This window comes from Electrophorus electricus, chromosome 6, assembly GCF_041902795.1.
Source record: "Electrophorus electricus isolate QZ-2024a chromosome 6, ASM4190279v1, whole genome shotgun sequence".
Classification (NCBI taxonomy): Eukaryota; Metazoa; Chordata; class Actinopteri; order Gymnotiformes; family Gymnotidae; genus Electrophorus; species Electrophorus electricus.
In genome coordinates, this window is record NC_137502.1 from 31,225,295 (window position 1) to 31,241,458 (window position 16,164).

At 51.8% G+C, this 16,164-nt stretch overlaps 1 protein-coding gene across 3 annotated transcripts in view; it reads right to left on the bottom strand.

Moving 5' to 3' along the window:
* Positions 1-219: 219 nt before the first annotated feature.
* Positions 220-16,164, bottom strand: part of olfm2a (olfactomedin 2a) — a 44,381-nt gene continuing 28,436 nt past the window's right edge. For 2 of the 3 annotated variants that reach the window (XM_027017308.3, XM_035525717.2), the window contains exons 2-6: positions 10,804-10,953; positions 8,328-8,483; positions 5,688-5,907; positions 3,276-3,382; positions 220-1,357 (exon numbers count right to left, since the gene is read on the bottom strand). In XM_027017308.3, the coding sequence (XP_026873109.2) occupies positions 683-1,357; positions 3,276-3,382; positions 5,688-5,907; positions 8,328-8,483; positions 10,804-10,953 (1,308 nt within the window). In that variant the 3' untranslated portion in view covers positions 220-682. Of the gene's footprint in view, positions 1,358-3,275; positions 3,383-5,687; positions 5,908-8,327; positions 8,484-10,803; positions 10,954-11,465; positions 11,487-16,164 lie in introns of those variants that run through there. The other variant, XM_081716440.1, reaches the window with a different exon arrangement.

Below are 16,164 nucleotides of genomic sequence, written 5' to 3' on the forward strand. Positions count from 1 at the left end.
GGGATAGAAACCCCCCCCCCCCCCCGTCTGCGCTGACAGATCTCTTCAGGAAGACGGATGTGGGGTGGGTGATTTCGCTTACAACCGCCCGTGACAGGGAGCTGTCTGCCCACTTGCCGCGCAGTCAGACGTGTCAGCGCTGACGTTCCCGCCGGAGCGCTGAGGAGACCCGGGACCAGCAGGCTTCACCACGGCGAAACAAAAGACAAACGCTGAAGCTTTTAAAGATGGACGTTTATTGTTTTTTTTTTGTTGTATTCACAAATGAAATGAAAAAGGATCATGCTGACTCATCACAGAAAGGAAAAAAAGCCAAAGACCTGTCCGTAAACGACGTCCGGCCGCCATGCCGGCCTGCCTCGACCGGTACCGTGTGTGAATAGTAGCGTTTGAAGATTGAAATGTACAAAAAAGTCTAAGCTTCAGTCACATCCTCCCCTTAGTCAGTCTGTGTGTATGAACGTGCGAGTGTGTTTGTGTGTATGAATATGTGTGTCTGTGTGCACGCATGTGTGTGTGTCAATGTGCAAACGTGTGTGAGGGTGTGCATGTGTACACATGTCTGTGTGTGTTTGTGCATGTGAGCGCGTGTGCGTGTGTGAGGGGCATGGATCACGAGTGGGCCCCCCGCCCCACCGCCCGGTCCCCCCCGGGTCCCCCCGGGTCCCCCCCAGGCCACGCCTCAGTCCCCGGCGGTCTTGATGACCTGGAACAGGGTGACGTTATACAGCACCTGGTGCCCGTTGTTCCAGGTGTAGAGCACGCGCTCGCGCGGGTTGTAGTCCATCATGGAGATGTGCGAGTACTGGTTATGGAAGGGGATATCCGTGTACTCATACGTGGATGTGTTGGTGTGGTAGGCGAAGTAGATCTTGGCGCCGGCCAGGTGTGAGTTGGTGACATAGAGCGTGCCGCATATCATGAAGGACTCGCCGGCGCTGCGCTTGGGGAAGCCTGTGTCCCAAGTGCGCACCACCTCTAGGCTCTGCGGCTCCAGCTGGCTGATGACGATGTTGCCCGCGTTGGGGATAGTGGTGTAGACGGCCCACAGGCCGCTCTCATCCGCCATCAGGTCGATGTCGGACGAGCCGCCCCAGGAGTAGGGGAAGGTGTTGTTGTAGCCGGCGCCGCCTAGGCTGCGCTGTACCTGCACGCTGCGCGAGCGGAAGTGGTACTTGATCAGGATGTTGCTCTGGTACTTGTTGTAGTAGAGCGAACCATTGTAGACCACGTGGCCTGTGCCGGCCCACGGGTGCGGCAGCAGGTGCTGCACAAAGTTCTGGCCCTTCACGAAGTCGCCCAGCGTGCGGTACTCTAGCACGCGCCGGCCCTTGTAGTAGCCGTCCATGGACCACACCTGAGACGGGGGAGAGAGAGAGAGAGAGAGAGAGAGAGAGAGAGAGAGAGAGAGAGAGAGATAAATTAGTTGTGAGAGAATGGGGGACAGACAGAGCTCGGTAGCAAATGAGGATGGAGACATTTAATCAGAAGGGGAGTGAAGAGAGGGCAATTAACAGAGAGACAAGAGGGAGGTGGGAGAGGGGTGAGAGAGAGGAAGAGAGGATGAGAGAGGGAGAGAGAGAGAGAGAGAGGAAGAGAGGATGAGAGAGGGAGAGAGAGAGGCAAAGTAGGGGAACATATGCAGTGATAAAAGTGCCTTGGAAGTACAGAGACATCGCTTGACTTTAATGACAGCAGAACCCATTGTCTGAGGTGTCTCTCAGCGTGCTCCGTGTGTGTGTGTGTGTGTGTGTGTGTGTGTGTGTGTGTGTGTGTGTGTTTGTGTGTGTGTGTTTGTGGGCCCATTGATCTTCTCCCTGTGTGGAGGTGAAGACGTTGCCTGTATTCTGCACCCCACTGCTGCAGTTGCTCCCTGCCCTTTTGCAGTGCACATTTACAGGAAATCAATCCTGTTAGCATTCCCACTTCCTCTCCCTATCTCTTGCCCTTTTTTTCTCTCTCTCTCTCCCTCCTTCCCTCCCTCCCTCCCTCTTCTTCCCTCATGAGTGGAATCCCACAGACCCTGCTGTGCAGCTGCCATGACTCCATCTTCTCTCAGTCAAGCCTTTATCGAGGCATACAACGTGGTTCCCCAGGCAGCTCCTGCTCAGCCTTCACACTTCTTCTTTACGTTAGAATAAAAGCCCTCTACAGACTCAATCTCTCTCTCTCTCTCTCTCTCTCTCCCCTCTCAGCCTCACTACTTTTTCTTTCCACCATCTCTTTCTGTTTCCCCTCTCCCTCCTCCTTCGTGAGAGCGACGCGAGGCATGTTCTTATTTTAGCTCTTCCCCACGCTACCTCCTGACGGGGAGGGTGAGGTGGCGCGACAGCGCTCGTCCCACGGCAGGGGCGGAACTAGGGAGCGTCTGGCATCACGGGGGCGGGGTAGCACCTGCGCTCCGCCCGGCTCGCTCAGCCTTGGCCAGACCTCTCCGTTCGCTGCTATACTGCCAGAGTGAGGCAGGTGGCGTCGCTGAGCCGATCAACACCCACAGCCCCTCCTCCCCGAGCCCGATCGGTATGACCGATACGGTCATTAGCGCCATCTGTGTGATTTATTTGTCGATTAACGTGATCGGCGAGTGATATGAGAGCTAATGTGATTGTAGTGAGTGATGCTGAGCTTGCGTCGGAGGGGCCGATTACGGCAGATGACCCTCGTTGTTCACAATATCCATTCAGGCCGTGTCAGTGTCAGGGATGACGGATTCTTTAATTCCCTTTGGAGGTTCTCTCCTCTCTGCTCCTCCTCCATTTTCACTTTCCTTCCTTCCTTATCCTCTCCTATTCCCATCCCCTGTGTTTGTTTATCCTCCCCTCCTCTTTCTTCCTCTCCTTCCTCGTCCTCGTCTCCCCTCCCCCGCAGGACTGTTATTTGGGGCTCCACTGTATTATCTGCATGTAGGGCCGTGTCAGGCGAAGGCGGCGGCGGTAATTACTCCGGCGTTGGGGAAAACTTCAGCCTAAACAAGTCGGTAATATCCAGCCCCGCGACGGGAATGATTACTCACGCGCTACGGCTGTGACAGGAGGGGCCAGCAGAGAGGGGCAGGGACAGAGTGTGTGTGTGTGCGTGCTTACACACACAAACACACACACACACACACACACACACACACACATATCTCAGTATGAGTTTGGAAATGTGATTGTATCTGCATACCTGTGTATCTGCGTATATGTCTCCGTTATGTATGTGAGTGTGTATGTTTACATCCAGGTGAGTGTCTCTCCATGTGCAGCTTAGTAGCTGTGTAATAAGGTCTCCCCTACCCTGCTATCAGAGCTGGGAATCATCGTGTCTGTCATCCATGAGCCAAACCTGGAGCCCGAGGCGCGCACGGTGATTGGGTTACTGACGCCTGTTAGCTTCCCGCAGCCTGTAAAGGAGGCATGCACGCACGCACATATGCAAGCATACACACACACATGGACACGCACTGCTAAATCCAGATATTGGAGGATTAAGCAAGACACAAAGCTCATGCAGCCAGAATCTCCTACTGCTTCATGTGTGAGTGAGGATAATCGTCTTTTCTCAGCTCATCTGTGCACTCATGGCAAGTAAGACAAAAAAAAACAACCAGCAAATTTGCTATATTTTGACAACGTGTGGCAAGCCAGCGGGTGTCTGTTTGAAACAGCAGGGACCGGTTTGAAACAATGAGCCCCGGTGACTCTTATTGGGCTACGATTTTTTGTTCGCAGTTTATTTTCGGAACATGCTAATAAAGGCCATTAAATGAAATCTAAGCATAATATTCAAACATAAGAAGTGTCTGATAAGAAGTAAGTAGCTAGTAGTAACTAATTAGTGCAGTGTCATTTGCATAATTAGTGCAGTGTCATTTGCATAATTCCAGTTCTGGGCTTCATCTTTCACCCCTAATTATCCCACATGCACAGAGCCCTCTGGAGTCCCACCCCCCCCGTGCTAAAGGGAGTCGCGAAGGCTGCAGAAGAATGCCTTTGTTGTTCATTAGTTTGAAGTTATACAGAAAGTATCAGACAAATCTAACCTTTCGGTGGGGTAGAATTATTCAAGTATATAAGTATATAATAATAATTTTAAAAAACATGTAGCACAATTACTGACACCCTTTCTCATATAGGATTACTTATACTGGGCTTCAGAGTGGCTCAGCGATCCACGTGATTGTTGGGTGGTTGCTGGTTCAGACCAGGAGAGGGTAACTGGCCAGAAGTCCAGGAGAGCATAAATGGCCTTGCACTGGGCAGGCTGGACGGCTTCTCCCTCCCCCCATGCTCCAACACGGCGCCAACCAATCTGGCGGAGCTGCCGGTTGGCACCGTTCTCCTGGCATGTTGGGCCATGCGCTGATGCCACGCTGGCTGGCAACATGCAGGCCGGAGGAAGCATGCGCTAGCCTTCACCCTGCAGTGGGTGGAAATGGAAGTGACTCACACAGGGAGAAAACTGCGCAGACCAAAGCAACATTTGTATTATCACTTTCACTTGACCTTTGCAAGTACAGCTGAACGTTCAGGAGCCGTTGGGTCATGTGTGATTCGCCATCACTGGGATACGAATATGAGGTGTATAAGACCGAGGCCAGAGACGGCACTGAAGAACCTTCTGCATGGAAGACTGTTCTCCTTACATGTGTCCTTCCACTTCCTGTAGCATCCTCAAAGTCAGGATGAATGTCGTACGTTATCCTGTACGCTACCAAGAACCATGACACGTGACACGTGCTTTTGAGAAAAATTGTTATTATTTTACCCGTTTTCTTCTGCTTATATGTACTAGATTAAGATCAGGTACAAAGGAAATTTTTTTAATGCCTTTTTAATGCTCACGTTTACCCAGTGTGTCATTTTAAACCTGATTCTGATCCTGGAAGCGGAGGCTGTTATGTGTCCTCGTGCAGCTCCTCTATGGGGGTTGCAGGCGGTGCTTGGGGCACAGTAGAAGTTTTCTCAGAGCTCATAAGTTTGCCATCTCTTCACGGTGACTTTCTGCGGGTGTCGCCGGTATAGCATCTTGTGTTAGGCGTGGCGTTCGCCCGTTCATGGAGCAGCTCGTACGATTGCTCTTCACTACCAAATGATGTTTGCGCACTTGTGAAATGAGCGTATTCATCAGGCGGTCGGAAAGTCGTTGCTCCACACCCCGGCTTTGAAGCGCTTATCTAAATTGAACAGTAATGGCAGTTCCTCTGAGTCGGACCTCGCTTTGCTCAGTCACGCGCCTGGCTAAGCTCTTTCTAATCTGTTTGGAAAAACAGCGAACGTTCTACCACATCTGCACACGACGATGCCGGGAGGCGCGGTTGATCGAGAGGGCAGTGAGAGTCTGTGGAGTGTGTGCTTGGACCTGCAGATAATACACTGCTCAGAACGATGAGAGGCCTCACACACTGACTGCCAGTGTGGTTGTGTAATAAGAGACCAGCAATAACATTCAGAAAAAGTTCAATCTTTTTATATTATAATGTTGTTAGTGTTCATTAACACTATTATTACATTTAAAGGTATATAATTCGACGCGAATCAGGTAACGGGAAATGGCTTGGATTAAGGAAATTTACAAACTGTATAATAAATATTAAACACAAATATAAATACATATATTTAGAATCCACACGTAGCTAATGTGTGTATATATATATATAAAGCTGCACGCCCACACACACATACGCACACGCTCGCTCTTTTTCTTACCCAGCTTTTGCATGCAGGAGTGCAGCCTCGTCTCCAGGAGCAGTACCCTCTGCTGCAGCTCCTCGTAGTCGTACGCTCCCATCTCCTCCTGGATGGCCATGAGCACCAGTGACAGGTTGCGCACTTCCTCCCGCAGACGCAGGATCATCTGGGCGTCCGCCTTGTACTGCTCCAGCACGGGCAGCAGGGGGAGCAGCTGAGTCACCTTGTCCTTCAGGTCCTGAGAGAGGAAAGGAAAGAGGAGGAGAGAGGAGGAAGAGAGAGAGAGAGACCGGGCAAGAAAGGGTGAGGGCGTCAGAGTGCACTGTTTACGGTTTAGTTTGTGATTTTCAATCGTAGTAAATCCTAATATTATTATACCACGTGACACGCTGAGACGCGGCACAAACATGCCGGTTCAGACTGCTTCGGTTTAATGGGTTTCAGATTAATGGGTTTAAAAGCTGATGGCTTCTTTTGGTTTAAGTATTACAGGAAGGCATTAGCAACCAGCAACCAGGAGACCCTACTGGAAATCTGAAACCACGGGCCTAACCCAACTTTGAGAAGGTTCAGATGGTGCACCAGATCAGGGCCCTGTTTCCCCAAAATGTCGTAATGGCCCAAAGAGAGTGAGAGTGTTCTGTGTAATACTTGCCCCACCATGTAAAGATGATCTTTGTTTTATGATACTTTTTGGAAACCCCAGCCTTGATTAATAATTATACATAAATGCAGCTGTTTAAACAAAATGACCATGTGATCATTGCATGCGATGGCTTTTGGCTTTCTGGCTGGGTAGGCACACTGTCTCCTGTCAGTCTAAACCTTTCTGTCACAGATTCAGAGAGCGTTGCAGGAGCCTGCTTTTGGAGCCCCTACGTGTTCCTTTTTGAATGCCACTCGACTTCATACACTGTGAGTGTCACTCTCCGTCGGCTTCGGGGGGCGGCAGAGCAAGACTGGATGGAGGCTGACAAGTCCGTTCACTCGCTTGTCATCTCCGAGGGACATTGATGGTGGCGTGCGATGCCGGACGTGCTCTCTCCTTCCTGAGCGTCCTCCTTCCCTTTGTGTCTACCCTACCCCCCCACCCCGCTCTGGAGCGGGCCCAGCTTTGCGCGGGGGCGATTGCGGGATCCCCTGCGCTCTGCACTCTGGTTACTCCGTGGATCAGCAGTCTGCCAGCTCCACCATGCTCTCTCCCTTAGCCGAATCGTGACGCTCAAGCCCACATGCTCAGTGCCTCTGCCTGGGTAGGGTAGGGTGGGGGTGGGGGTTGGAGCAGCTGAGTCTGCAGGAGGAGAGCACTCCTCATTAGGGTTTATCGTAAATCTGGTGCTGGAGCAGCTCGCGGCCCCGCAGTGGAGCTCCATAAATCTCATTTTCCCCGTTTTGTGTCGCTAAAATTTGGTCTCGTTAATCTCCGCGCCTGCCACGGGTGACTCCAAGTCGAGCCACATCCATCAGCGGCTCGGCCTAAAACAAAGCGTCCCGCATCCCGCGGCCCTTTCAAGACGGCACCTCCCACTGCACATCCTCCCACGATCTGCTTTTATTGAAGAGGAACCTTTTTTTTTTTTTTAACTTTTATTGATAGATGGACTGTGTGCCGGATTGCCGGATGTGTTTTGAATAATTCTGTTTGTGGTGATGGAGAGAGAGGAGAGACAGAGAGAGAGAGAGAGAGAGAGAGAGCACTCAGAGGCAGGCAGTCTGCCTTTCCCCTCTCATTAGAGGCGGGCGACTCGGTGTGAATACTAAAGTAACACTTTCCCTGTGCTCATCCCGTCTTAGTCTTAGTGAGCGCCATGGCTAATCTCTGCTCCCGGAGGACGGCTGAGACGTGCAGGTCAACGTGCTCCTAAGAAGATGAAAAGACGCACTAATCGCTGTGCTAATCGCCAGCTGCGCATCTTCTTAGCCTCGATGAGGGGGCGGAGCCGGTAAAATCTGTTGCTTTTCACTTGAAAAAAAGGAGATGAAGGCAGGAGGGCTTTTAAGCACACAAACAAACGCAAATACACTAAGCACTCCCGCAAATACACCAAGGGAATACACTCGCTCATTACAAAAAGTAGTGCAACTCTAGCTCTAGGTGCTAAGACGTGATCATTTGAGTGTGTTGCCCTCTGAGGGTCTCTGTTACCCCCTACAACGATGACACGGTTCATTGCCTTCCCACACTCCCACATATCTCATTCAACTCCTTCTCTGGCTACTGAAACTAGGCACTGGCTGGGGAGAGACCAGTGGGAGGAGCCAGGGGATGGGCCAGCGGGAGGGGCCATTGGAGGGAGCAGTGGTAGTGGCCAAGGGAGGGGCCACTGGAGGGACCAGTGGGAAAGGCCAGGGGAGGGGCCAGCAGGAGAGGCCATTGGAGGGACCAGTGGGAGTGGCCAAGGGAGGGGCCAGCGGGAGGGGCCATTGGAAGGACCAGTGGGAGTGGCCAGGGGAGGGGCCATTGGAGGGACCAGTGCGAGTGGCCAGGGGAGGGACCAGTGGGAGTGGCCAGCGGGATGGGCCATTGGAGGGACAAGTAGGAGTGGCCAGCGGGAGGGGCCATTGGAGGGACCAGTGGGAGTGGCCAGGGGAGGGACCAGCGGGTGACAAAGGGCTGCAGTTATAGGTGCTACAGGCAGAGGACACTGCACTGGCTACCTGAAAGCTCTTGGAGTTGAGGCTTCGGGGGTTCTCCGACGCACTCCTCAGTCTGCCGTCCACTGTCTTCATCAGGTTCTCCGTGTCCCTGACGTACTGCAGGTCACGGTACGTCCGCAGATCCAGCACCTCCATGGACTGGGTGATGTTCTGGACCTGTCAATCCCACACACACACACACACACACGTTTGGGTGCAAATGGTCTGTCAGTCGAATCAGAGTACAGCAGGTTAAGCTTTCAGTCGACAGAAGTTCACCGGCACGTCTTGAAGGTAGCTGCCTTCAGCCTCGTGCCTGACTCTGCCCTCGCCCTGCTGCGTGACCAGCCCGCTGTTCTTCGCGCACCAGCCCTGCTAAGCCTGCTCCTACACACGCCCACTCACCTACTGCTGTCAAACGCACGTGCATATAAGCAGGCAGGCACACACTCCCGCCCCTCCTGTTCTACAAGGCCGGACGACCCACACGGCAGGCGGCGTGCGCTGTTCCCATTTTCAGCCCATGTGCCAATAAGCACGAGACGTCTCGGCTAATGAGACGATTTGCATAGCTGTCAGAGTTGCCCGTCCCTGGTGGGCGCAGCGCATTCTGGGAGCGGAGTCAGGAAGCCGTGAGGGAGGATCACATGCCTGGTGTGCTGGAACGCCTTTTCTTGGCCTGTGTCAGCATTGGACTCGGGAGAATCAGAGCATGCACGACGCATGCACACGCACACACACGCGCACACACGCACACACTACAGTGGGCTATTTAAAAGCTTTTATATTCAGAGTGTATCCTCTAGGTCTGGCCCTGAGAGGGATTGACCCCAGGTGTCCTTATTTGTCAGTGTTTTATTAGACAGGAGTGTTGGAGCCTCAACGCTGCTGTCAAGAGAAATAATTGCACACACATGCGCATACAATCTAAATGCAGTCTTTATCCAGTCTTATTGTGTGTGTGTGTGTTTGCTCATCCACACGTGTGTATGGGTGACTGGTGGTCTAAATGTGTTAGGCAGGTTTTAGGAGGCAGACGGAGACAAAGTGCAGAAGGTGAATAGCTCTCAGTCTGAGAGGGAGTTAGATTCAGGTGTCTCATTGATTTGCTCACGCTTCATTGCTCATTCAGCATCTCAGGTTGTCTCAACGGGTGGCTGTGTTCCCTCTCGGCACGATCTCCCTGTCAGCCTGGATGTTCTGTCCTTCACTCGCTCCCTTTCACTTCTCTTTCTCTCTCTCTCGCTCTCTCTCTCTCTCTCTCTCTCCCTGAGCAGTCGGTCAGCTGGACGCTCCTGCCACGCCTCCCGGAAGCTTCCGGAGACGAGGAAGACGCAGCCTTTGTGGGCTTGGCGTCCACGGGCTGCGGGGGGAACAGGATGCCACTGTCCGGCCCCACCCGCGAGGCCTGAGGGTGGGAGAGCCGCACTGGAAGAGGGGAGGGAGACAGTGAGGGAGATCAAACAGGAGGACTCGGTGAAGGGGAGATGGAGACGATGAAGAGAGAGAGAGAGACAGAGAGAGGGAGAGGGAGACAGAGAGAGAGCAAGCGAGAGAGAGAGGGAGAGGGGGTGAAAAGGTGGAGCCAGAGGAGAAAAGATGGAGCAGCAGGAGGAGAGATGGCGGAGGGGAGGCCAGGCCACTCGCACCAACACGCTGCATTCGAGCTGCACATCGATTGAACTGCAGATAACCGGAGCCCACCTCCACCTCCCTGCGCAACACCCTTTCCTTCATCTTCCTCCTCCTCCTCACCCTCTCCTCTTCCTCTCTCCCCACTCGCTCCTCTGACCACCCCTTGCCCCGGTCCAGGATTCCCTTTCCTCCGTGCAGACGTGTCATCGGGCTGCAACCTTCGGAAGGTTGTGTGTGTGCCACTCATCAGGCTCATCCAAGCATTAGGTAATCAGTCTGCGTGCACGTGTGTGTGTGTTTGTGTGTGTGTGTTCTAATGGACGCAGTAGGTATGCGGTGGGTGCTCCACTTCCAGGTTTGTGAATTATTTTTAGATTTTAATGTCTGTTCTTCGTCCAGTCTGAGTCTAATGTGTACAGTGGGGGAAATGGCTGGATGAGTTTCACCGCTGTATTTGGGACGCGGCCTCTTTAGGTGCATCCCTACCTCAAACACCTTCAGAAACTTTCTCTAATGGAGGACAGAGAGAACTAATGATTTGGCCTCTTTATTTAATGACTGCTGCTCGAGCGTATATGCGTGTGTGTATGCTGTGTTAGCAGATTGCAGCTGCGTTGTCTGTGTCTGTGTGAGCTGTAGTAACTTCGAAGTAGGCAGCATATCTGCCCATGTGTGTATTGTGGCGCGTGCCTATGACTGCCTGTGTGTGTGTGTGTGTGTGTGTGTGTGGTGTATTAACAGTTGGAATCAGCCTGTTGAAATCTGTGGGCTGGCATGTGCATGCATATGTGTGTGTGTGTGTGTGTGTGTGTGTGTGTGTGTGTGTGTGTGTGTGTGTGTGTGTGTGTGAGACAGCTGTCACCTTCTCCATGAGTTGGCGGAGCTGTCTGCTGCGCGGGTCCCGGTTACACATGTTCTGGGCTGGTGCCACCACAGTGCAGATGCACTTCCCATCCGCGTCCTGCGCCGAGCTGTAGATCTGCCAGCCCTCCTCCGGGCTCGGGTACAGGGCCTGTAGAAGGTGGGGGAGGAGAGAAGGAGGGCCAGGCTGTGAGAGAACCCAAACGAGGGGCGGGGGGGTGCAGACCCTACACAAAACCGCTCCAGTGCGCACATGTACACGACAGAGGAAGAGGAATCGAGCAACATGTGAGAAGGAAGAGCAGAATGCAAAACACAATCACTGCTCCTGGCGACACCCCTCTCAGGACCCCTCTCTCTGTCTGTCTCTCACTCTCTCTGTCTCTCTCTTGCTATCTGTCTCTTCTGCTGTTTGTCTCTCTCTCTCTGTCTCTCTCTCTCACATTCTACCCCGATCAGATTAAAATGTCTTGTGGGACAGGAGGACTATGTGATATGAGTGTAAAGTAGCCCCCAGCCTGTGAGCTTGCAGAGATCTTTGTCACATCCTGTCACAGCTGCAAATCCTTTACTTCCTCCTGTCGCCTCATGCTTTTGCCTCCTTCCCCCACCTCCCTCCTTGCTCCTTTACTTCTCACCTCCTTACTTGCTTTTACTTCTCACCTCCATACTTGCTTCTTTACTTCTCACCTCCATACTTGCTCCTTTACTTCTCACCTCCCTCCTTGCTCCTTTACTTCTCACCTCCCTCCTGGCTTCTTTACTTCTCACCTCCCTCCTTGCTCCTTTACTTCTCACCTCCCTCCTTGCTCTTTTACTTCTCACCTCTATCCTTGCTCCTTTACTTCTCACCTCCCTCCTTGCTTTTACTTCTCACCTCTATCCTTGCTCCTTTACTTCTCACCTCCCTCCTTGCTCCTTTACTTCTCACCTCCTTACTTGCTCTTTTCTCACCTCCCTCCTTGCTTCTTTACTTCTCACCTCCCTCCTTGCTCCTTTACTTCTCACCTCCCTCCTTGCTCCTTTACTTCTCACCTCCCTCTTTGCTCCTTTACTTCTCACCTCTCTCCTTGCTTTTACTTCTCACCTCCCTCCTTGCTCCTTTACTTCTCACTTCCCTCCTTTCTTTCATTTCTCCCTCCCTTTTTTACTTCTTCCGCTTCCATTTGCTCTCTCTATGTCTTCTTTCCATTACCGTTTCTCTTTTTTTACTCTCGATCTCTCACTCCCTTCTCCTCTCTTTCTCTCTTCCTCTCTACCTCCCCTTCCTCTCCCTCTCTCTCTCTCTCTCTCTCTCTCTCTCTCTCCCTAATGGCCCTTCCCTACTATTTGCTAAAGAACATTTTAATTTGGGCAGACTGAGCTCCCTATTTTGGCACTGATCCATCACCCACCGCCCACCCACCCACCCGGCTACAAATAAAAATAAAATACCTAAAATGGTATTAAAGATTAACAGTCTAAAAATACAGTGCCAGCCTGTTCCCTGACCCAATAGACTGCCACACGCAGACACAGGCGCACACACACACAGTTTCTTCTATCCTGCTCTGAAGATTCCTCTTGGGCCCGGGGCTGTGTTAGACAGAGCCTGTCTGCACTCCCCTCTGCCATACTTTATTTCCAGACTCCAGTCTGATGCAGTTGGGATCAGCACACAGTCATTAGCCTCTTTCTATGTCTCCATGCCAACCTCACCTCAAACCGCCAGCTCTGCCCTCTGTGGGAGGAGCTCGGGCACCTACAGACACGTGCCCTTTGAATGCAGCGATGTAGCCTACCCAGCAGGCTTTGCTCCTTCTGCGACTATCGTTGGGTACAAATAAATTTGGTCTGATAATGGAAGAGACGAAAAAAGGTGTGGCATGCACCTCTCAGTAGAGGCAGCAGAGATGTATTCTGTTGACTTGTACACCTGCTACTCACTTGATCAGAGATGTTTATTCATGAGAAGAACCTCTGTGCTGTAGGCCATCTGTTGCCATGGCACTGTTCACAGAGTGGGTGTGCTCCGGGGTCAGAGGACGTACAGCTCCAAATACCAGATGAAAAGATTTTTAAGGCCAGTATAGATTTAATACCAATATAGATTTAAGGCGTACACATTTTTAAGACCCACCCACATGTAAAAAATGAAAAAGAAAGACTCCAGTCGGCAAAGCTAACTAAAAACTACCCACACCCACTGTGGCAATCTCAAAAAACAAGCAAAAGGTGAAAGACTGGAGTAGTTAAGGGATATATATATATATATTTTTTATTGAACTCTTTACTTGTATTTGTAGTATGTTTAGATCTTGAGGTTATAGTTTTTAACCTTTTAGCGTGTAATTTTAGTGCACTCGACACAAAATTAACTTGATACGCACCCTGATACATTATCTCTCTTTATTATCCAGAAATTAATCTTGCACAGTTAATCCCATTTTTACAAACATTTTCGTGAATATATCTGATAGAATTGAAATGAACATTCATTTACAATTGGCAATCAAAACATTTGTGGACGAAATTGCTTAGTGGTGACTTTTGGTCACCACCAAAAGCTCCGATTGCACTCTGATCAATTCTGTAACGAAACTGATCCAGACATCCAAATCTCCCTTGTAGTCGCATCTTCGACTGGATGTCGTGGGCCATTTGCGGATCGGTACGTGACAGTACACCCGTCCTCCTCTGAATAATCTGTCTGGACAGCCCAGACGTGGATCTCATTCTTCTGGCCGCTCTGATCCTACGCCTCCAGCCGATTGTGGGCTCGTCACCACGGTGCCCCCTCTCCGCCCAACGCCCACGTTCCCTGCCTCCCGGATGAGGTGCTCCACCCTTCGGCCTAGCCAGTCGCGTGTGACGCACGTGGCACACGCTAGCTGTTCCACGTGAGCCCGTCCGGGGGAGTTGGGCGGGCACAGGTGGGCACTGGGCCAGCGGGGAGCCGGCGCTCACCCATAAATATGCCTTTGCTTCATTAATATTGCATAAATGTTGAGTTTTAATTTAAGCACCGATTACATTCTCCCCTGGACTCATTACCACCCACCTATGCATTCAGCTGCAGTTTCCCCTCGACTGCAGGAAAGGGTGGAGGTGAAGTGAGCAGGGGGCACACACACACACACACACACACACACACGGGAATAACTCTCTAAAATGCACGTGTTGTGTGGGGTCAGTGGGCTTGAATATGCTCTGGCACACGTATCTCATTCATGTCCACTTGAACTTCACCAAGCGCTGGTGGCGCAACGGAAGCATGTTTAATGCATAATTGCTCGGATAGCATCTCACGCACTGCCTCGGTGCATGTGCTCGCGCACATCGATACGTGACTCATTTACATCTCACGGACGGGCTGTGAAAGATCAAGGGACTGCGAGTGTGCGCAAACGCCAAGCCACCTCCTCCTCTCGCACTGGGCATGTCCCACAGGTTGGTGGGCCAGAGACCCCCGAGATACAAACGTGCAGCAGACATTATCGAGCAGTGTAGTCAGATAAGGACCTTAAGCTCACCACGCTGTCGATACAAGGCCAATATCTCCAGAGCTTCAGCGGCGGGTGTACAAAAAGACAACATTATTATGGTTTCACCGTAACATGCATAGGACGGGAGTTGATATCGCAGCCATTAAGGGGACACGGATATGTGGGCAAACATTCAAGAATGGGGGATCAGGGCATAAATCTGACTCAATCTGTCCAGTATAGATGACATCACGACTGAACAGAGAGAGAGAGAGAGAGAGAGAGAGAGAGAGAGAGAGAGAGAGAGAGAGAGAGAGCGAGAGAGAGAAGGAGAATCTCTGTATGAATCATCCGCCTGTTGTGGGTAGCACAGTTCGTCCCACAGGTTCAGTCAGCGCGGTGCCTAATGCACCACGCCCCTGTCCTCTAACACACCGGAAATGTCAAGCCAAAGGTAGAGAAAAGGACGCGCTAATGGCTTTACGGAGAGAGAGCGGCAGCGCGAGATAAGGCGGAGAGCAGGACGTCCAGTTACGGTGACAGAGACTGACGTGCTGCAGACGGAGAGGCAGAGACGAGAGAGAGAGAGATGATGTAGATAGTGACAGAGGACTGTGGCGATGACAGACAGAGAGAAGGAGGAGGGACAGAGTGACAGCGATGCAGATGAGAGAGAGAGAGAGAGAGAGAGGGAGGGAGGGAGGGAGGGAGGAAAGAGGGGAGAGCAGCAGACGGAAGAATGAATGTGCAGAGCTGCACAGAAGTTGGTGGGGTCTGATTTCAGAGAGCGGTGGCCGTCTCTTAGGCTACAGCCAGCAAGTCTCGCCTCCATCCTCCCTCCACCCTCCCTCTCTCACACGCTCTTCTCTCTCCTCCAGTCCTCCTGCTGGCATGAGCCTCTCAGCACAGCACTGCTGAACCAGCACACATCAACATGCCAATTAGTGAGGGAGTCAACAATTCCACTGCTTCACCTGAAAATGATCAAACTTTTCTCTCTCTCTCTTGCTCTCTCTCTCTCTCTCTCTCTCTCTCTCTCTCTGGGAGTAACGTTTCACTTCACGTGCGGGGATGCCTACCTCCTCCAGAAGAAAGGTTGTCAGTTTATCAGCATTTGATTGGGCAAACGTCTCTATATGTGTAGGAGCAGTGGCTCGGGGGTGACCTCATCCGCGGGCCGGCCCTCTTTGGCCACCCTGCATGTGGGCTTCCTGGCCACCGCTAACGGTCTGCAGAGCGACTGACCAATTAGAGGCGGGCGCGAGGTCGAGGCTCGTTTCATTAGGCCGACCCTGAGGCGGGTCGCTGTGAAGGCAGGGGACAAATGAGCTCGTAAATCTGCAGGCTCTGGTTTACGAGTGTGACGGGAAGTCTATTACAAGTTTCATGAGCAGAGGACAAGAGAGGGGCAAGAGACACTTCAGACATGAGAGCTCTAAGTGAGAGAGAGAGAGAGAGAGAGAGAGAGAGAGAGAGAGAGAGAGGAACAAGCTTTTCAAGCGCTGGGTCTTTGGTGTGATATTGTAACCTTATTGTAATGGTCTCTCTCTCTCTCTCCCTCCCTCCCTCCCTCTCTCCCTCTCTCCCTCTCCATTGTGAGGCTGGTTGTTAGCTTTTGGTATAGTCACACAGAGATGGTGGTGCCCAGGCTTGTAGGGCAACAGGAACATCTCTCTATCCTTCTCCCTCTCTTTCTCCCTCTCTCTCTCTGCTCCTCATTCTCTCTTTCTCTCTCTCTTCTTCACACAGCACCATCTCAGCATATTAAAGCAGCCTTGCCCTCATCTCTCTCTCTCACACACACACACACACACACACACACACACACACACACACTGACTCCACTATCATGTTCCAACACCCTCACCAAGCTGCTGACGATAAAGCCTCTCTCAAGT